Source organism: Cherax quadricarinatus, chromosome 64 (genome assembly GCF_038502225.1).
Source record: "Cherax quadricarinatus isolate ZL_2023a chromosome 64, ASM3850222v1, whole genome shotgun sequence".
In the NCBI taxonomy this organism is placed as follows: Eukaryota; Metazoa; Arthropoda; class Malacostraca; order Decapoda; family Parastacidae; genus Cherax; species Cherax quadricarinatus.
In genome coordinates, this window is record NC_091355.1 from 13,811,589 (window position 1) to 13,834,500 (window position 22,912).

General features: G+C 39.5%; 1 protein-coding gene across 7 annotated transcripts in view; it reads right to left on the reverse strand.

Moving 5' to 3' along the window:
• LOC128700048 (5'-3' exonuclease PLD3) overlaps window positions 1-22,912 on the reverse strand; it is a 56,419-nt gene that overhangs the window by 32,912 nt on the left and 595 nt on the right. Inside the window, exons 1-3 of one of the 7 annotated variants that reach the window (XM_053792987.2) lie at window positions 7,205-7,495; window positions 5,313-5,461; window positions 3,590-3,654 (exon numbers count right to left, since the gene is read on the reverse strand). In XM_053792987.2, the coding sequence (XP_053648962.1) occupies window positions 3,590-3,654; window positions 5,313-5,369 (122 nt within the window). In that variant the 5' untranslated portion in view covers window positions 5,370-5,461; window positions 7,205-7,495. Of the gene's footprint in view, window positions 1-3,589; window positions 3,655-5,312; window positions 5,462-7,130; window positions 7,496-7,533; window positions 7,561-11,794; window positions 11,961-14,818; window positions 15,106-21,315 lie in introns of those variants that run through there. The other 6 variants (XM_070098799.1, XM_053792991.2, XM_053792988.2 and 3 more) reach the window with 6 other exon arrangements.

The following is a 22,912-nucleotide window of genomic DNA, read 5'->3' on the forward strand; positions in this document are numbered from 1 at the left end:
ACCTACATGCCAGCACAGTGTGTAAGTTTATTTAGGTACAGGTGTACACAAGTTTAATTATCAAGTACAATACAGTGGACCCCCGGTTAACGATATTTTTTCACTCCAGAAGTATGTTCAGGTGCCAGTACTGGTCGAATTTGTTCCCATAAGAAATATTGTGAAGTAGATTAGTCCATTTCAGACCCCCAAACATACACATACAAACGCACTTACATAAATATACTTACATAATTGGTCGCATTCGGAGGTAATCGTTATGCGGGGGTCCACTGTACATATAAAATAACTTTAAAACACTTGAAATTTTGGAAAGTTTCCAGACATAATAAGGAGATGTGCTCAGGGAGAATGTAAACAAACTCGGTGGGCCGCTGTGACCGTATTAGAAAGACAGGTGGGGGGAGCCGTATAGCGAGTTTTGGTCATAATTTGAAATGTCCGTATTAGCGGAACGCCGTAAAGCAAAACGCCGTAAAGCGGGGCCCTCCTGTGTATATATATATATATGTATATATGTATATATATATATATGTATATATGTATATATATATATGTATATATATATATATATACAGTGGACCCCCGGTTAACGATTTTAATCCGTGCAAGAGGGGTAATTGTTATGCGAAATAATCGTTATGTGAATGAATTTTCCCCATAAGAAATAATGGAAATAAAATTAATCCGTGCAAGACACCCAAAAGTATGAAAAAAAAATTTTTTTTACCACATGAAATATTAATTTTAATACACACAAACTGAAAAAGGCATGCACACTTACATGACACTTACTTTTATTGAAGATCTGGTGATGATTGATGGGATGGGAGGAGGGGAGAGCATTATCTTCTTACTGTTTAGAAGGGGAATCCCCTTCCATTAGGACTTGAGGTAGTAAGTCCTTTTCTGGGGTTACTTCCCTTCTTTTTTTAATGCCACTAGGGCCAGCCTTCAGAGTCACTGGACTTCTTTCGCACAAGATATCTGTCCATAGTGGCCTGTACCTCTCGTTCCTTTATCACTTCCCTAAAGTGTTTCACAACATTGTCAGTGTACAGGTTGCCAACACGGCTTGCAATAGCTGTGTGAGGGTGATTTTCATCCATGAAGGTTTGCACTTCAAGCCACTTTGCACAGATTTCCTTTATCTTTGTAGTAGGCAACTTCTTCAATTTCTCTCTCCCCTCCTCTGAACCAGTTTCCCCAGGTCTGGCCTCTTGCTCTTGAAGTTGATCTATCAGCTCATCAGTGGTTAGTTCTTCATTGTCCTCCTCCACCAACTCTTCCACATCCTCCCCACTAACCTCCAACCCCAAGGACTTTCCCAATGCCACAATGGATTCCTCAACTGGCACAGGATTCTCAGGGTTAGCCTCAAACCCTTCAAAATCCCTTTTGTCTACACATTCTGGCCACAGTTTCTTCCAAGCAGAGTTCAAGGTCCTCTTAGTCACTTCCTCCCAAGCCTTACCTATAAGGTTTACACAATTGAGGATATTAAAGTGATCTCTCCAAAACTCTCTTAGAGTCAGTTGAGTTTCTGAGGTCATTACAAAGCACCTTTCAAACAGAGCTTTTGTGTACAGTTTCTTGAAGTTGGAAATAACCTGCTGGTCCATGGGCTGCAGGAGAGGAGTGGTATTAGGAGGCAAAAACTTCACCTTAATGAAGCTCATGTCCCCATAAAGTCGCTCTGCCACGTCTGTAGGATGACCAGGGGCATTGTCTAACACCAGGAGGCACTTAAGTTCTAATTTCTTTTCAGTTAGGTAATCTTTCACATTGGGGGCAAATGCATGGTGTAACCAGTTATAGAAAAATTCCCTAGTGACCCATGCCTTACTGTTTGCCCTCCACAGCACACACAAATTATCCTTGAGGACATTCTTTTGCCTGAACGCTCTGGGAGTTTCAGAGTGATACACTAATAAAGGCTTCACTTTGCAATCACCAGTAGCATTGGCACACATGAGAAGAGTAAGCCTGTCTTTCATAGGCTTATGTCCTGGGAGTGCCTTTTCCTCCTGAGTAATGTAGGTCTTGCTTGGCATTTTCTTCCAGAACAGGCCTGTTTCATCACAATTAAACACTTGTTCAGGTTTCAGTCCTTCAGTTTCTATATACTCCTTGAATTCCTGCACATATTTTTCAGCTGCTTTGTGGTCCGAACTGGCAGCCTCACCATGCCTTATCACACTATGGATGCCACTACGCTTCTTAAATCTCTCAAACCAACCTTTGCTGGCCTTAAATTCACTCACATCATCACTAGTTGCAGGCATTTTTTTAATTAAATCCTCATGCAACTTCCTAGCCTTTTCACATATGATCGCTTGAGAGACGCTATCTCCTGCTAGCTGTTTTTCATTTATCCACACCAATAAGAGTCTCTCAACATCTTCCATCACTTGCGATCTTTGTTTCGAAAACACAGTTAAACCTTTGGCAACAACAGCTTCCTTGATTGTCTTTTTGGTGCCCACAATAGTAGCGATGGTTGATTGGGGTTTCTTGTACAACTTGACTAGGTCGGCAATACGCACTCCACTTTCATACTTATCAATGATCTCTTTCTTCATTTCAATGGGTATCCTTACCCTTATTGGTGTACGGTTGGCACTAGAAGCTTTCTTGGGGCCCATGGTCACTTATTTTCCAGAAACACCACCGAAAACACTGTAATAATACGAAATATTCCAAGTGTATGCTTGGATGTTAGCGCGGAGGCTGCCTGGTAAACAATGGCGTGGGCGGCACATGTGAGGCTGGGTGAGGGCGCACATTGGACGCGTCTCGGACGAAAATCGGTGAGCGGGTTTTTAATCGGTATGCGCGGCAAAAATTTTGCGATTAAAGTAAGCGGTATGCGAAATAATCGCTATGTGATGCCATCGTTATGCGGGGGTCCACTGTATATATATATATACAGTGGACCCCCAGTTAACGAACTTTTTTCATTCCAGTAGTATGTTCAGGTGCCAGTACTGACCGAATTTTTTCCCATAAGGAATATTGTGAAGTAGATTAGTCCATTTCAGACCCCCAAACATACACGTACAAACGCACTTACATAAATACACTTACATAATTGGTCGCATTTGGAGGTGATCGTTAAGCGGGGGTCCACTGTATATATATATACAGTGGACCCCCGGTTAACGATATTTTTTCACTCCAGAAGTATGTTCAGGTGCCAGTACTGACCGAATTTGTTCCCATAAGAAATATTGTGAAGTAGATTAGTCCATTTCAGACCCCCAAACATACACATACAAACGCACTTACATAAATACACTTACATAATTGGTCACATTCGGAGGTAATCGTTATGCGGGGGTCCACTGTGTATATATATCTATATATATATATATATATATATATATATATATATATATATATATATATATATATATATATATATATATATATATATATATATAAACCTATAGGAAAGTAAAACATATTATCGTAATAGTTTTTATAAAAAGTTACCAGAACACAGAATCTACCATAAACTTTACATTCCACTTCACATACTATACATAAACAAAAAATAATATTTGTTACTAGTAAGGAAATAATTTACCTTAAATCCCAAAGTTCAAGTTCATATTCACCAAAATCCAACTTGCCACTGCCTTCCACCACAGTCTGAAAGAAAAGATCCCCCATAAGACAGGTTTAGCTCATAACACTACCTCTGCCATTTGCCTCATGAAAGAGGCTTGTCAATGAAAATAAATTTCTTACTTCTTTATTAGTTTTTGACACATTCTATTATTATACAGTGGAACCTCAAATTTTGAACGTATTACTTATCGAACTCTTCAGAAATAGAACCCTTTTTTCAAACCAACTTTGTCCCTATCATCAAACTCGCTCCTATTTTCGAACCGCCAGGTACCGAACCTGTCTGGCAGCCCGTTCTGTCCGCGTCCCCACGCAGGCGCCGTGTGCCAGTCTGGTTTTGTTGATGCTTGAGTGAACACTAACCTGTACTCTCATTCAAACATTTTACGATTATTTTATTGTGTTTAGTGCTTGTGGGATTGTGAAATAAGCTACAATGAAAGCAATGAAACTTGCTGGTGGCACCCCTGTGGGAAAGAAAGTGAGAAACACCATAAATGTGAAGAAGGAAATAATACAGAAGTGGAATGATGTCCAAGTAGAATGATGTCCAAATGTTTGTGGAGAAGTACCACCCTGAGCAAGCCGAAACAAGCCATCTTTGCAACAAGTTCAGTGACAGAATCATGTCCCATTTTTGGGAAATCTTAAAGAAGCACCAGAAACAGAGGACTGTGGACAGTTATTTTGTGAAACAGGGGTCCAGTGATTCTAAAGCTGGTCCTAGTGGCATTAAAAGACAGAAGGGAAGTGACCCTAGAGAGGGCTTTGATACCTGAAGTCCTCATGGAGGGGGATTCTCCTTCCAAACACTAACCCCAACTCCCTCTCTCCTCCTCACTATCTTCCAGATGCCATCACCAATCTTCAATAAAGGTAAGTAAAATGTTATTTTATATGTTTATTTAAATTTATTAATACATAATTGAACACTATATTTGTTGTATGTAAAACTATAATTAATCTCTATAAAACGTATTTTTTTGTGTGAATATTTTTGGGTTTCTGGAATGGATTAATTGTATTTCCATTATTTCTTATGGGAAACATTGCTTCACTTTTCAGACTTTTCGAATTTAGAACTAACTCCTGGAACGGATTAAGTTCGATATTTGAGGTTCCATTGTACTTAGAAACTTGCCTCGTTTAGAGAACATTATCTTCATGAAAGTAGATACAGTGTACTAGGTACAGAAATTTTACTTTTTTGGGTTATCCTTGGTAATTGTGAGGGAAAAACCATTAGTAATTCGGGTTAGGGTTGTTCAGACAGCCAGGAACCATTAGTGGGTTACAGCCCACATTTCCATCTAGCAGGATGAGGCAAAACTCAAGTTCATGGTGTCTGATGTGCTTTAATTTCTACTCCTGGTAGTAGTACCCTTACCTGGTGTGGGTTGAAGTTCGGAGAGTCACTACACCTCCACTCTTCTGATCAGGTAAGGTGATCTACCAGGAGTATTTCTGTTTTTTTTTTTTATGGTTACCAGTATTGACTTTAAGACTGAATATCACCCTGTGTCTTTCTTGAATGCTGTACTTGTATAACTTTTGGTAATCAGTTTATTGTCTTTATTATCAGCTCTGCTACTGGCCTGGTCATTTAGGGTAGACGCCAAGATTATAGGAACAAGATACCTGTGTACTGAACTTAGTAGGACATTACAACTACTCCTCACCTCTATCATCATTCTTGTGGTGCCCCAACCAAGTAGTAACAGGAGATTCCAGAACATCGGATGAATACCACCGCCTAGGATAACCTACACCATTTCTTCAACATCAGAAAACCATTCTGGGCCTTACATACTCCTGCACCAACATCTTACTAGAACCAAAACAGCCAATTTTATTCTTATTTAATTTTAGTTAAAAGGCTTAAAAAACATTCATTATTAATCCTAGAGTTGTTTATTTATTTTTCCATTCGTTTTTGATCTGGTGGAGGGCATTCTCCTGACAGTAATTTACACTATGTATGATAATTGTACTTATGTGTACCTGTACCTAAATAAACTTACTTACCTTACTTACTTCTTACTGAGAATTAGTACACCTGTGTCATCACATGTAACTAGGACTGGAATATGGTTGAAAAGACATAAACTAACACCCAAAACAACCTAAATGGGTTTTGCCCTATTTTGTAGGAAATATTAGTACAGATGCAAGGAAAGACCAAAGTGTAAGCAAAACATTCAGGAACCTAGACAATACAAAGAAGTTTGAAATAAAGAGGAAAAGCAAGAAACTGCAACCAAAAACTGAGGCAGTGTGTGTGTGTTTACTAGGTAGGCAGTGGAAATATATCTTAAAGATTAGTATTGCAGAAGCTATTTTTTAGTTTTAAATAGTAATAATAATAATAATAATTTATATTTTCAATGACTGTACATAAAGCATACTCCAGGTAAGTTATTACAGGGACATAATGCATCAGGGACTGTCTTTGAATATCAAAAACATACATGCCTGAATCTGCACTACCTGTTCAATTGATTAGTTAGCAGATTCTCAAAATTTTTGGGAGAATTGTTATAGACATTTTTTTGAATAATATGTAACTGTTGACTAAATGAAATAATTACTGCCATCACAAAATATTCCATGTTAAGCCATCATAACATGGCACTTGTGCATATGTTACATCTCTTTCATATACCATACTGATTATGTGTAAACAATGTATATAGGCCTTTCAAAATATATGACTGCTCACTAACATATCTAACGTCACTTCAGTCTTTTGTATTCTTTGGAAATAAAAGTTCCAGTTCTACAATTTGCTGGATAAATGTAAGTTTATTTAGGTACAGGTGCATCTTAGTACAACTATCATTTGTAGTAACGTGTGTAAATTACCTGGGATAATCCAAAAAAGTCAGTGACTTATATCTATTGTGTCCCTTGTGATATCTCAAGTGTAGTGGGCTGAAATTGAAATACATACATCCTCTCTTGTGTTTAGAACATTAACTTACATAGTTTATCCAGCACAGACAAACATGCTTTAGCCTAATGCTTTATGACTTTATTATAACTCTTTAATTAGTAAACATTAGCTTTATTAAAATATCTATTAAATATTTTACAAAGAGGTAAGATATTATTTAGGACAATGCACAAATAATTTTACAACCTATTTGTGCACTAATAAAAGATGGAGGTGATAGAAGTAGCGAAATATTCAAATAGTCTTAAGTAGAAATAAAAATATTTTTTCTAGAAGCTTTTTCTATTTACTTTTCCGAGTCTATGGGTCCCCACAGTTTGCACATGAGGTGAACTGAAGAATTAATTGCTTACAGTAGATTTAAGAGCACAGAGATGTTATGGGCACACACAGACAGCACATTATGTAGTTTAACCCAAGAGTTAAAAAATACCCCAAGGAACCCATTGAAAATAAATCACTCTCTTTTTTTTGGGTTATCCTAAGTAATTTACACAATGTATGATAATTGTACTTATGTGTACTTGAGCCTAAATAAACTTACCATATGGGGATCTTTAGCTTCACCGGAGTGGCAAAATTAACTGGCCTTTTGAATCGGGTTGTCACTGTAATTACCTGTGTTTGCTTGTCTTCTTGGCTGAGAGGCCCAGGAGGCTGGTCCTTGCTAGTAACAAGTGTGTACTTCATGCTAACACAGCCAAAGTTATTTTTAAATGTTTTTTGTTGTTGTTTGTTGTTGGGGTTTTGAAGGCCACCAAAGCCTACGTTGTATTGAGTCTGGTTTCCAGCGGCTCCAGTAAAAAATATATTGCCCAATTGTAGCCGGGAATTGGATATGAAGTAAAGTTTCCTCCAGAAAAAAAAGAAACGGGAAAAATTGTTCCCAATTAGGTGAGGTGGAGCCTCTTGGCTAAATGCCCACAGAGTCAGACTCATACACTCACCCTGAGTCAACAACCGGGCTCCTCCAGACTGAAACAAATCGGCAAAGCAGAAAAAAATGGAACCTATTTTTATCACCCAAACCAATTGCCCAACGGGCAGTGTATAATGAGGACAAGCCCCTAGGAGTAAGAATGGGGAAAATGCATCACTGATGCTGAGGGGAGAGATGAAGGAGACGTCTGAACTCCATCAAGGCTGGCGCTGAAGATCAAATGGACCCAGTGGAAATAAGTCAAACTGTTTGACTTTGTTGATTATTCTAGGTTAAATGTACTTAATGTACGATATATATGCCACTAACATCTGTGTGTCCTGAAGATCAATGTAAAAAGTATTTGTATGCTATGTACACAGAGCCTAAACAAAAGAAAAAAACTTACATTTGTTCACTTACGGTTACAACCCAAGGAAGTAGATTATATTTTCTTTTATAAAGACTCTTTATATACAAAAAAACATATTTTTATATAACAATTTGAGTTTAGTAGCTTTTGTCATGGTTATGTGTTGCTGAATGTACCAACCCAACAAAAGTGAGTTATAAAACAGATTTAATCTTATAACAACATGGCCACCAAGTTACTGTACTAGTAAACTTTTAACATTATGTACCTCTTATTTGTACATCAACCCTTGATGACTTGTAAATACTAGAAAACTTAATATTACTAAACTTTCGTTTTGGAAAAAAATGAATTTTAAGCACATATACAACCTTTTACTGTTAAACTTATATTCCAGTATACATGTAAGCACAATACACAAACAACTAGCACACAGGAGAATGAAATTTATGACGACGTTTAGGTCCGATTTACACCGAAATGTCGTCATAAATTGCGTTCTCCAATGTAAGGGTTATTAATGCATTGTTCCAGTGACAGTATTGTGACTATTTATTCTTTACATGTAAGAACATAATGAACACATATATCCGTTGCAGTGTTTATGTCTGTAAGTGTATCTCATGACTTCATTCAAAAAGAACTAAGAGCACAGGCCCTGATAACATCCCATCTAAGTTCCTAAAAGATGGTGCTTTTGAACTGTCAATCCCTATTGCTCACATAATAAATCTATCAATCACCACTAATACCGTACCGGAGGGGTTCAAGGAGGCCAGAGTTACTCCTATCTTCAAGAAAAATAATAGGTCTGATGTAAGCAACTATAGACCTGTTAGTATACTCAGTATAATATCTAAAATTCTGGAGAGGGCGGTGTATTCTCAAGTAGTTAAGTACCTTAATGACAACAGCATTCTCCATAGCTATCAATCGGGCTTTAGGAGATCCTACTCAACCGATACCTCCCTTATTAATCTGATGGATTACCTGAGAACTGAAATGTCAAAAGGGAACCGCATAGGTATGGTAACCTTAGACCTGCAAAAGGCCTTCGATACTGTCAACCACAATATATTATGTAATAAACTTCAATCTATCGGTATAGGTTCTGTAGACTGGTTTAAGTCCTACCTTAGCAACAGGAGACAAATAGTCAAAATCAACAAAACGGAATCAGAACCCCTGCCGATAACATGTGGAGTTCCCCAAGGTAGTATTCTGGGTCCCTTACTATTCTTATGTTATGTCAATGATATGCCTATCAGTGTCAAGTGCAAACTCCTACTGTATGCAGATGACAGTGCTCTGTTAGTGACAGGTAAAGACCCACAAGATATTGCTAATGTTTTAACACTGGAACTGGAGTCCTGCAGCAAATGGTTAGTAGACAACAAACTATCATTACACCTAGGGAAAACTGAAGCCATTCTCTTTGGAACGAAACATAAACTGAGAAGGGTAAATAATTTTAATGTTCAGTGTAATGGGGAGTCCATCACTTTGGTTTCATCAGTTAAATATCTGGGAATCCCCTTTGACCCATGCATGTCAGGAGAATTGATAGGGAACAGTGTAGTAAAGAAAGCGAATGCCAGGCTGAAGTTCCTGTATAGACAAGCACAGTGTCTACCTACTGAGGCTCGCAGGACCCTATGTCTAGCCCTTATACAATGCCATATGGATTACGCTTGCTCTTCTTGGTACTCTGCCTTGACAAAAAAACTGAAAGATAGACTGCAAATCACCCAGAACAAAATCGTAAGATTCATCCTGAGGCTGGGACCAAGAGAACATGTAGGCCAGGATGAATTACAGCAGTTGGATATGCTGAATGTTGAAGACAGAGTAAAACAACTGAAGCTAAATCATGTTTATAAAATTGCTCACGAACAGTGCCCAGAATATCTTGCTGTCAATTTTGTCAAGGTTGGGAACCAAAGCAATCATAGTACTAGGGGGAGAGAGCACAACTTTGTAGTACCCACAGTCAGTGGCCAGGCTTCAAACACCTTTTATTGTACAGCAATAAAGGAATGGAACAGACTACCCACAAATGTCAAGGCCAGTCATAGCTTGAACCAGTTCAAGAAGACTGCCAAAAAGTGTCTGATGAATGAAGCAACAGAAAGGGAGGGGAATGATTTTCTATTTTTTAGCTAAAATACGTGTAAATTTTACCTTATCCCTAGTAATGACCCTCGTATTGTAGATAGTCGTAATGACCCTAGGGTAGTAGATAGTCTTAATGACCCTCGTATTGTAGATAGTCTTAATGACCCTCGTGTAGTAGATAGTCTTTTTAGTATGATAATAAGATGTTATCTTCATTATAGAATAATAAGAAAATATTATAACCTTTATATTATAATAATAAGGTAAAAGGACCCCAATGGAAATAAGTCACTCTGTCTGACTTTTTTGGGTTATCCTAGGTTCTCTACACATATAAGAACATAAGAACATAAGAACGAAGGAACACTGCAGAAGGCCTACTGGCCCATGCGAGGCAGGTCCAAGTCCCTACCGGCTTAAGCCAATGCACCCAACCTAGTCAGGTCAGGTCACATTGACTTAAGGGAGGAACACGGCAACCGACCTGTTAGCACAAGCTATCAGGTCCAACTCACACCCACCCACATCTACTCATGTATTTATCCAACCTATTTTTAAAGCTACACAACGTTCTGGCCTCTATAACGGTACTTGGGAGTTTGTTCCACTCATCCACAACTCTATTACCAAACCAGTACTTTCCTATATCCCTCCTGAATCTGAATTTTTCCAACTTAAAACCATTGCTGCGAGTCCTGTCTAGGCTAGATATTTTCAGCACACTATTTACATCCCCTTTATTTATTCCTGTCTTCCACTTATAAACCTCAATCATATCCCCCCTAATTCTACGTCTTTCTAGAGAGTGCAGTTTCAGGGCCCTTAGTCTATCCTCATAGGGAAGGTTTCTGATACATGGGATCATCTTTGTCATCCTCCTTTGTACATTTTCCAGAGAATTTATATCCATTCTGTAATACGGTGACCAAAACTGTGCAGCATAATCTAAATGAGGCCTAACCAAGGATGTATAGAGTTGAAGAACAACCTGAGGACTCCTATTATTTATGCTTCTTGATATGAAGCCAAGGATTCTATTAGCTTTATTGCGAACACTTATGCACTGTTGTCTTGGTTTCAGATTACTGCTAACCAGAACTCCTGAAACCAAGACAACAGTGCATAAGTGTTCGCAATAAAGCTAATAGAATCCTTGGCTTCATATCAAGAAGCATAAATAATAGGAATTATATGTGAATTATATATAAATTGTGTTTCAGTTTATTCACTGTCCAGTCTTTTCACGATCAGAATCAAAATCCACTTCAATTTCTTCCTCACCGTCAGTTCTCTTGGTGCAACACGTTGCAACGCACTTACCTGTGCATTTCAAGTGATTAAGCAATCATGTATAATCTGGATGTTTGCAAGTGGACAGGACCAGGAGCTGAGACTCGACCCCCTGTAACCACAGCATCTAGTGCTAGTCACTGGTGGCGCTCATCGCGTACATTCTGTTGTAAGACTGCCATCACCATCTATGGTCCACCGACATTCCTTTGAGCCTGGCACATCCTCTCAATTCACAGGGTTTCGCCTCCACATTGCTACACATATAACCCACACATAGGAGAATGATACTTATGACTCCCAGAAAGCTTGCAAGCTTATCAGTGTCTATATACCATGTTCAATAATAACCCACATTTCTGATAGAAAGGTCAGGACATCTTGTTGCTGAAGCAGACACAATATCAGCTTGTCTGACCTTTTTGGGTTATTCTAGGTTCTCTACACATATGCTACTATGTATGATAATCTGTGTAACTGTATTTGTGTATACCTGAATAAACTTACTTACACCAGGTATGACTGCATTGAAAACGTCCCCTGAGACGATGACCATGGAGAAGAATTTGTGTGTCACCTTCTTGTACTGCCTTCAGGCCTTGGATCTCATACCAGTGATCCTTAGTGAGCAGATAAGACACCTCTCCACAGGTTACATACAGTATCTTGTCCTGGTGATTCTCTCTCTTCGTAGACTGCTTCCACTCTGAAACCAAGAATTTGACCAGATTTATCTTATCAGAGGTGCTCAGAAATTATTGCCATTGCAGGATGTTATTGCCTCGTGCAATACCATCCTGCCATGTGCCATTGGTGGAACCTCTGTTCCATCTCAGCGTTTTTGACAGATGGTTCCCAGTAAACTTCAGATACGTCAGTCCTCAGACTGAGTACCCTCGTGTAGAACAAAGAACAAAACCAAATTTGATGGTTGTGCAAATATCTCGACATTGCCTTTCACTTTCTGACCCAGGCTCATGCTGATGGTTCTTATAATATTTTCTGTTGAGAGGCATTTTTTTTGCCCAGCTCTCTGGCAAATCCAGCTATATTTGTATTGTGCAGAGATTCATCAATGGATGAAAGCATACCCAGCACCAATCTTGACGTGGTCAGTCAGAGGCACCACAACTGGATTGATAATTGTACACAGTTCACTGTACGACGGTTTACCTGCGGCATCATACTTTGCCTGATCAGCATTACGTCTCTCCATCAGACTACTGACTGGCATCATTTGCATCTTTAGTGCACAGACGCTAGCAAGACGCGCGGTAGTGATTTTCAGCAGATACCAGTTCCATGATGACAATGGCAAGCATTCTCTTGTCCATTTTCCTAGCCACAACTCTACCGACTATCTCATCTACTCGTAGCAAGATACTATGTAAGAGTCAAGCTCTTGTGTTTAGGCGTCTCAAGTGCTTACTTGTTTTCTCACAAAAGATGCACTTTGTCTAATAAGCTGCGGCTTCTGTGGAATTTTCTTTGGCAATAATATCGAGCAGCTGTGTCATGGTAGAGATGCTTTGACGTCTCCTGTGGTTATTCACCAGTGGTATCTCCACATCAGGGAAGTTTTTCGTTATCTCTGAGACTGGAGCATGGCATCCGATTTCAGCAGCTCTCTTGAGAGAATCCCAACAGTTGAAGATTGAGACACTTATGCAGCATATGAGAATCTTTATTCAGGAAACGTTTCGCCACACAGTGGCTTCATCAATCCAATACAAAGAGGAAGGCGTAAGGAGAGGAGGAGTATGAGGTAATCAGTCCCTCAGCCTGGAGTCGATGTGTTCAGTCCATCAATCTTGTAGAATGTACAGCATAGGGCCGTAGACGTGGCTTATATACTGTAGTGAGGTGAGGTGAAGCAGGCGGAGGCTGGGTCATAGTGGTACCATCCACTTAGTCGAAGTAGGTCTTCGTCCAAAGGTTGAACAAGTGTTGAAGAATTCTTTGTAACAAGATCCCATGATGCTGCATGATACTCCTCCTCTCCTTACGCCTTCCTCTTTGTATTGGACTGATGAAGCCACTGTGTGGCGAAACGTTTCCTGAATAAAGATTCTCATATGCTGCATAAGTGTCTCAATCTTCAACTTGTCGGTTTTTCAAACCATTCATCACAACTGTCAGACACTGCAGCATCATGGGATCTTGTTACAAAGAATTCTTCAACACTTGTTCAACCTTTGGACGAAGACCTACTTCGACTAGTGGATGGTACCACTATGACCCAGCCTCCGCCTGCTTCACCTCACCTCACTATAGTATATAAGCCACGTCTACGGCCCTATGCTGTACATTCTACAAGATTGATGGACTGAACACATCGACTCCAGGCTGAGGGACTGATTACCTCATACTCCTCCTCTCCTTACGCCTTCCTCTTTGTATTGGACTGATGAAGCCACTGTGTGGCGAAACGTTTCCTGAATAAAGATTCTCATATGCTGCATAAGTGTCTCAATCTTCAACTTGTCGGTTTTTCAAACCATTCATCACAATCCCAACAGTCCATGCTTGTTTTTTTTAATCTTGAATTTGGTGTGACTTTGCATATGTGCTTTCTTCGGCAATACACCCTAATGTCTTGCCTCAGAGATGGGATTCACCTTCAGTTAGATGCCTCAAAACAACAAATATTAATTACTTTGGAATTAATTTCATAAGAGGATCTGAGTGTATGATTATTTGCTTTAAAATCATGTAAAAAGTAAGGACTTACTATTATTTATATTTACTTAATTATACAGTGTATGGATTCCGGGTGGGGTGACCCCAGCTGTACTTGCAACAGTCATAATATGCTGTGGTGTTGCTTGCTTTCTCCAAGAAAAAATGTCATAACTTTTAAATTTTGAAGATATTTTGCTTTTAACTAAACTAAATAGTATTATCTAACTGCCACTGATACATGTATCAATAGACCATAAAATGTGTATCTATGTCGATCTTCATTAGTATCACTCACAGTGATAAATAGAGCGTGATTCACTGATGATTTATGAATTACATACATGTATTATGAAAAGTTTCACCATGATTACGTTACATAATTACTATTTTGCTCTTTGACAAACATCTGCAGCGATAAAAAAAAAACAGATTTGTGACGTAACTGTTGATGCTATTAAAAAACAGGGTCATTTTTTGAATCTTTATCACCATAAAAACGTAAGAAAATAAGATATAGTACACAACTTTCGCGAAACATGATACCCAGTGTTATTATATTATTCATGAGGAAGCGCTAAACCCGTTGGTTATACTGTGCCTGAGATGTGCCTGAGATTTAATCTTTGGAGTGATTTCTTCAGTCCTGAGTGACTTCAGTCATCAAGGCCCGTCAGGAGAGGTGCCTTGATGCCGGTGAGGGACTCTTGATTCAGCGAACTGGGTTTTAACTTCCCTTTCCTTGGATCAAAGTTGATTGTCTCCCTTCCTTCCCCCCTCAGGCGCTAGACGACCCCTACTGGTTTTGAATCTCCCCCCCTCCACCATTAACGGCAACAAGCAGAAGGAAACTTACTTCTCCACCGGTATCAGGATCGAACCTGAGTTCTTCAGTTGTGGGCCGACAGCGATATACTGAACCAGCAGAGTGTTATGACAGGATGTGTCCTGCGGGCATGTAGAGTATGATGAGAGCAACGTAAGTTCTGAGAACAGTATGACGACACGGTGTTAGGGTACACAATCCAGAGGGCGAACAGAGTTACGGGAGAAATGAGTCACAGACACTCAGGAAGACGGAACGTTCACACACCATAAAGTCAGCTTATAAACACTCCCTCGCTCTGCTACTAAGTCAGGTGGTGCTGGCTCTTTGTTCGTTAGAAAACAACACAGTGTTTCCTATCATGGGTCTTATTCAGAGATGATTTGTTAACCATTTAAGCATACGCTGCCCTATCATTATATTAATGCACAGTAACGACAGGTTGACAATAAGATATATTTGACTGAAGTAACCTGTTATACTGCGAAACGTTTCAGCAACAAAGATATCCAAGTGTAGTAGCATATTATTCAGCACCCTCATGTTTTTTTATTCAGTTTACCCCAAAGGATCACTAACAGTTTACCATAAGATGGTGAAACTATACTTAGGGATAGCCTAAAACATATTTTTAATTTTTCACCAACATAAGGTTTATTTAGAAAATACATATTAGCCTATGATGAATACTAATGAACAATGACATACACTTCATCATTAGTGTACGTGTCAACTCGGTATCACATTGTAATTTATTTTCAATTATATGTAAGTAATTTGTTCTAATATCGCGTTTATAGTTAGTCAAAGATTGATGAGCATCAATAACCTAATATTCGAACAAGTGGCTGACAATAGAAGAACCCGGGTTCGAATCCAGGACTTGTGAAACGTTAGGCACATTTTCTCACATGGTTGCCCCTATTCACCTAGCAGTACGTAGTACTTAGCCCGGGCTGGGAAGTACTCGTAAAGTGAGAAGAGGGTGTACTATTAGTCAGAGCTCTGTAGTTTTATGTTCGTACATTTAACTTTTGGTGACCATTCCCTGGGAAGATTCCTTCATTAAGGTCTATTTCTGGACTTGTCTCGTCTGCATATTCTTAATATGGCCTCAACAGTCATGTAAGAGCTGGTGCTGTGGACACTCAAATAATCAACCATTTATCCTAATAACTATGTTACACTTTCACATGGAGATTGCACCCCTCTTTCTAAGCTAGGTTACACTGGGTTAGATTAGGTTACATTGGGTTAGGTTAGGTTACATTGGGTTAGGTGAGGTTACATTGGGTTAGGCTAGGTTACATTGGGTTAGGCTAGGTTACATTGGGTTAGGTTAGGTTACATTGGGTTAGGTTAGGTTACATAGGTTAGGCTACATTGGGTTAGGTTAGGTTACATTCGGTTAGGTTAGGTTACATTGGGTTAGGTTAGGTTACATTGGGTTAGGTTAGGTTACATTAGGTTAGGTTACATTGGGTTAGGTTAGATTAGATTAGGTTACAACGGAAAAACTATAAACATAAGATAAAATACGTTGAAATAGTTTACTGCGCGAACAGACAACATAGAGCCAGTGCGCGCGGCTCATAAGTCATTTCAGTTACATTCTCTACCATCGCCGAATTAGGAGTCAACTTTTTTGAACGTCTGAAGCTACGCAACTAAGGATTTTGGAAATTAGCATTAACATTCCAGGATGCTGGGAATGTGATAATTATAAAACAACTTTGGTCACAGGGTAACAGCAGTAACAGCCTGGTTGATCAGGCTCTGATCCACCAGGAGGCCTGGTCACAGATCGGGCCGCGGGGGCGTTGACCCCCGGAACTCTCTCCAGGTAAACAGGGTGCGTGAACTTGCTAATTGTTCCATGAATCTGGTCCTCCTTACTGTACACAAGTACTGGAAGTTTGAAGCCGATTGGATGAGACGTTTTAGAGTTATGAGAGAAAAAAAAATCAAAAGTTGGAGGAAGAAAAAATAAAAAAAAATATTCAGGGAACCTATTAAGATGGTTCCCTTCTGGGATACCCAAAATAAAAAAAGTCAAAATACAAGTGGAGATGGTATACAAAAAGAGAATTGGAGCTTGCGTAATGGGTCTTTGGCGGGGTACAGCACGTGGCTGTGTTTACAAATTTTGTCAACATTAGTCTTCCCAGGAGACCTGTCTACAGTTGCTAGTTAGTATTGTCTGGTAACTTTCTTTTTCCTTAGGGAATTGTTTGTCTTATTGTAGCTATGTGCTGCTGTCATCACTGTTGCTAGTTTACTATATTCTTTCTTTCTGTTATAATAACTACACCATAAAGATAAATACAAGTTATAATTCTCATTCTTATTTGGTTTATATCATTATTTAAATACTGTATTTATTGAAAATACTGGAGTGTTTCCAACACAAAACTGCTAAAGATTAAGTGACGGATGGACGAGGGGCTAAGGACAGGTGGACAAACAATTTGTCTTAAACACACTGACGTATTTATGACATTGTTTTCAAATAAAAAGTTATGGGACACTTGCCTGAGTGACCCAGATTGTGCTCTCTCTCTCTCGAACTCAAGGAAGTCAACCTGCGTCGTGTCCTCCATCACTGTTATCCCCTGTTACTTCAGATAAATAGTGTAATAACATTTCTGATATGTCAAGATATCTTATTAATTGAGGAAAATAATATCTTAAATTTACTTGCAACAGATAAGACAATCTCTGGCTATATATATTCAGATGTAGTGCTGCTAGTTTAGGTTATGGGCTAGATCCTAGATGTTCTGTTGTACCCCAGATCAGTTTCGCAGGCTAAGATAATATTTCGTTCGGATTTTTAACCCCGGAGGGTTAGCCACCCAGGATAACCCAAGAAAGTCAGTGCGTCATCGAGGACTGTCTAACTTATTTCCATTGGGGTCCTTAATCTTGTCCCCCAGGATGCGACCCACACCAATCGACTAACACCCAGGTACCTATTTGCTGCTAGGTGAACAGGACAACAGGTGTAAGGAAACGTGTCGAAATGTTTCCACCCGCCGGGAATCGAACCCGGGCCCTCCGTGTGTGAAGCGGGAGCTTTAGCCACCAGGCCACCGGGCCTGTTATCCAACCTCAACTCATTTCAACGCCTACAAGTACGCCGCAAAGACGGCCAACCTATGGCGCATGTTCCACTCATCCACAACTCTATTACCAAACCAGTACTTTCCTATATCCTTCCTGAATCTGCCAAAAGTTACGCCACCAGGCCACCGGACCTGCAACGCCTACAAGTACGCCGCTAAAGACTGTGGAACACCGCTCGTGACGGCCAACCTATGGCGCATGCGCCAAAAGTTGCGTATTGCATGATTAGAAGTTGCGCATTGATTAAAAGTGGCGGATTGCATGATTAGAAGTGGCGCATTGCATGATTAGAAGTGGCGCATTGCTTGATTAGAAGTGGCGCCTTTCATGATTAGAAATGGCCCTTTGCATGATTAGAAGTGCCGCATTGTATGATCAGAAATGGCGCATTGTATGATTAGAAATGGCGCATTGCATGATTAGAAGTGGCATATTGCATGATTAGAACATAAGAATGGAGTAACACTGCAGAAGGCCTACTGGCCCATGCGAGGCAGGTCCTTATCAAAACGACCTCTACCTTAAGCTACCCCAGCCTAATATATACAAAAAACAGCCCCTCAAGGGAGGTTCCTTGAGGCTGGTGAGGGGCTCTTGATCTAAGGTAATGGATTTTTGCTCCAATTCCCTGAATTAAACCTGAACTCTTTCCCCTCCACAGGCGCTGTATAATCCCTTCGGGTTTAGCGCTCCCCATAATACTACTACTATAAACAAAAAGTACTAATAAAATTAGAGCAAGAGGATTAAAAAGAAGAGAATTCATAGAATACTGTTAATTGTTAGATTTGTAATATAATTGTGGAAAATACTGTATAGATTTTCCAGAAATACAGTAGTTATATGTAAATAGACGGCTATACCGTATTTAATAAAATTTATGTTATCGAAAACGGGAAGCTGCGCTTGCGCAGACGGGGGTCACCATTTTGTTTGAATTTGGACTAGAAGCGTTAGTGTAATGGGAAGAATTTTTCGTGCTCTAGAGGTTAAAATTGGGTTGACACCTCTCAAATAGGAGACGAAATTGTTGGATGTGCATTCCTGCATAACTTGAGATATCAGGCGACAGGACAGGACAACTCCAGGAACCTCAGATAAGCTGTCTAATTTATGTTTAAATTCTGGCCAGTAAATTTTTCATAAATGTAGGCAAAAGGGGGGGTCCTGTACATGACATTAATCTCCAGTCAAATTGGTGAGTGATATTAAGATATTTCCCTTCTGTTATATAAATGTGTTTATATATAATCATTTTTTTAATTTTAATATGCAGTCCACAAATTTATATATTTACCAGCATTCCTGGTGTATGTATATTTCATTTATAATTAATAGGTCCAGAGCAACTTGTGGATATGACAGTGGTAGGTATCGAAGGGGGACATTTTTTGCGACCTAGGTGTCCCAAATTCTTACTTGTCTATGTAACATTGATAAATAATAATTATCTTTGTTATCATTTACTGTTATGTACATAATTAGTTACATTCAGATAAATGCAATTTTCCACAATAATGATCCCATCTTTCATTGTGAGGTGTGTTGACTTTCTCGAGGACAAGTCCTCACTAGATTCTGGAAACGGAAAAATAGTTTTCATAATTTTCTAGAAGAGATGAATGAGCTGCCTGAGGTAAGAGCCTTTAATGTGATAACAAATGGCTATTTGATTTAGCATTTTTAGTTGATATTACCAGCCATCTTAATGAACTAATTTGAAACTACAGAGCAAGAACAAATTGTTTCTTAGCTTAATAAATAATATCAGTGCATACTGGATGTACTGAAAAAATCAGATTATTGCAAGTCATTGGAAAGTCGTTTTAGTGAGTTTGCTAAAGAAGAAAACTGTATACTCGCATTTATAAACCTATTTTTACTTATTGAACAAAAAAAGTCCTGAAGATGCCTAGTAACATACAAATGGAACTTGTTCATTTGAAAACCAACTCAATATTGAAGATAAAATTTGATGAGCTTACCTCAGTCTCAAATGCTTCTGGCATAATTTTTGGCGATCTTTACCGCGTGAACATTTTCCAGAACTAAGATAATTTGCCCAGTTTTATCTGTCGTTTTGGAACAACGTACAGATGCGAACAATCATTTTCATCCACGAAATTTATTAAAAATAAACTGAGGTTGCGATTGACTGATTTAAATTTGAAGAATTCTCTGCTGCTCTCAGTAACTAATTTAAGTCCCAACATTACAAGCTTGACCAAGTCAAAACAGACTCAAAAGTCTCATTAATGTTAATCTTGTCTTTATGTTAAATCATTTTATGTGAAAATGTTAAATATCCATAATTACACATTTTGGAAGATCTGAATAGAGGTACAAGTGTCGTCTGGCGCACCTGAACTACAGCGGGAAAAAAAAATTGCGCAAGGGATGCAAAAAGGTTGGCCACCTCTAATGTAAGGTATATTACCAGCCCCAGGATGCGACCCACAACAGTCGCCTAACACCCAGTGAACAGGAGCAGCAGGTGAAAGGAAACATGCCCTATGTTTCCACCCTTGCCGGGGATCGAGCCACGGACACTGTATATGAACTGAGAGCACTGTCAACCTACCTTCCAGAAGATGGATATAGGGTACACTATAAACTAGCAGCTTCAGTGGTTAAATCTAATTTTCATCCTCAAGCAGCGGTGTTATTAGGTTAGGTAATATTTGTCAGGAATCAAGACAATTGCTTCCTGACGCGGGTTTTAGTCGTAGGATGACCCGCCACTGGAACTTTTGGTAATCTGACCGAGGCCTTCCACTGGCTTACCGGTCCACGCATTTAAAAATTTATATAAGTATTTAGCTGTGTTATTACTAAGTTATGGGTCACTACTGAGTTTTGCTGCTCGGATTTCGGTTTAAATATGGGATAATATGTAAATTATACAACATTAAGTGGGATGTGTAGTGGAGATATTTATATTTTGGGTTTCTAGAGAGAAAAAAAAAACTGTTTTCGTAAGCAAACGTGACTTGACCCAACATAACTAAACCGAATCTAGAAAAGTATTAATTTTAGGTTAAACTAGGATGGGTTGTTGGTTTCATCCGTGCCGGCGATCGATCACGGATTGGTGTGTTAGCCGAAAACGCTACCAAGTACAGTGGTAATGAACTATTTATGAAATTTATTGAATTAACAACCGTAATGAGTTTATAGTTACAAAGTTATGAATTCAGTCACAAATCATTACAAGGAAGTTATATGTGGCTATAAGTTATTTACTAAAGGCGAAATCAGAATATTTTTTGCCATAATGGCTGTTAATATTCCACTGCAGGTAAAATCTGCACCTACTTATTTGAATTTCACTTCAAATTATATATGAAGCCTATATAAAAATCTGCATAACTCGCAAGAAGATTAGAGGAGAGGACACTTACCCTCACTCTGGTCGGGAGAATGTCCACTTCGTCGTCTAGTGGTGGGACTGTTATTGGCTGTGCTCGATAGAAACGACCTTTTTCATGACCAAACCCAGCTGAGAACATGGGCATGATGGTACTCAAGCTCATCCACTAGGACCATGGGTATCCTTCTCTAAGATACCCCAGTCGGCTTTCCGAAATATTTTCAAAATTGACCACAGGATTAATAAATAGTGAGGAAACAATGTTAGTTATCAAGATGCACAATATGTTGTCACTGGCCCAGATTTGCGACGCCTCCTATAGTAAGTCTGTTAACAGATGCAAAAAATAATTTAGATTGAAGAATGGAAAGTTCTTGATTAACCACTGTACGGAAGGTGGGCGATGCGGATTAGTGTCTCTTTTGAGGATTAGTGTCTCTTGGATTTTGTACAGGTGCAGAGTAAGTGTCAATTACTCTCAAGAGCAGAGAAACAACCCATAAGAGAAACCTCCGGAGCACGGAACCAGGTAGAAGTATCATGCTGGCCATTCTTCTTCAGTGCGAGTGTTTATATCTGGCAAGTGAAAGCCCCCCTACGCACTATGTTATCTCAAGAGGTTAAATTAGACTGCACTCCCTCGAGTGGGATTTCCGCTCACAGTAAGAAGCAGGAAAATGTGGCAGGTGGCGGCGAGCCTGTGATGAAAGTGGCAAGCTTTCCTTCAACCCCCGTCTAGGGTGATTATATTTGGGTAGTGTTGGCCGTTCAGTACTACTCTCCCTGTCGCTGGCCTCTCACTGTTGCTAGGCTGGTAGTGACTGGCTTCTCACTTTTGCTAGGCAGGTAGTGACTCTGGCTTTTCACTGTTGCTAGGCTGGTATTGACTCTGGCTTCTCACTGTTGCTAGGCTGGTAGTGACTGGCTTCTCACTGTTGCTAGGCTGGTATTGACTCTGGCTTCTCACTGTTTGTAGACTGGTAGTAACTCGCTTCTCACTGTTGCTAGGCTGGCAGTGACTCTGGCTCCTCACTGTTGCTAGGCTAGTATTGACTCTGTTTTCTCACTGTTTGTAGACTGGTAGTGACTCTTGCTCTCATCTTTGCTAGGCTTATGACTCCTCACCTCTTACGTTTGTTTGGTTTGTGATCGTTACCTCTCACTTTTACTTGGCTTCTGACTCTGACCTCAGACAAGCTCTATACTGAAAGTAACAAAATTTTTTTATAATTTTTTTTATATTAATCACTAATTTAATTCATACACTGTGCTCCTTCACTAACAATTGTCTTCCTTTTACGCCTCCTTCACTGACACTTTGTTTTCCTGGCTGTCTTTAAAAGGGAACTGGATAGATTCGTAAAGTCAATTCCAGACCAATCGGGCCGTGGTTCGTACGTTGGACTGCGTGTGACCAGCAGTAACAACCTGGTTCGTGAAGCCCTGATCCACCGGAAGCCCTGGTCATGGACCGGGCTGCGGGAGCGTTGACCCTCTGAGCACACTCCAAATAGACTCTACTGACAAGTGTCTTCCTGTTGTGTCTACTTCACTGACACTCCTGTTGTGTCTACTTCACTGACACTTCCTGTTGTCTACTTCACTGACACCTCCTGTTGTCTACTTCA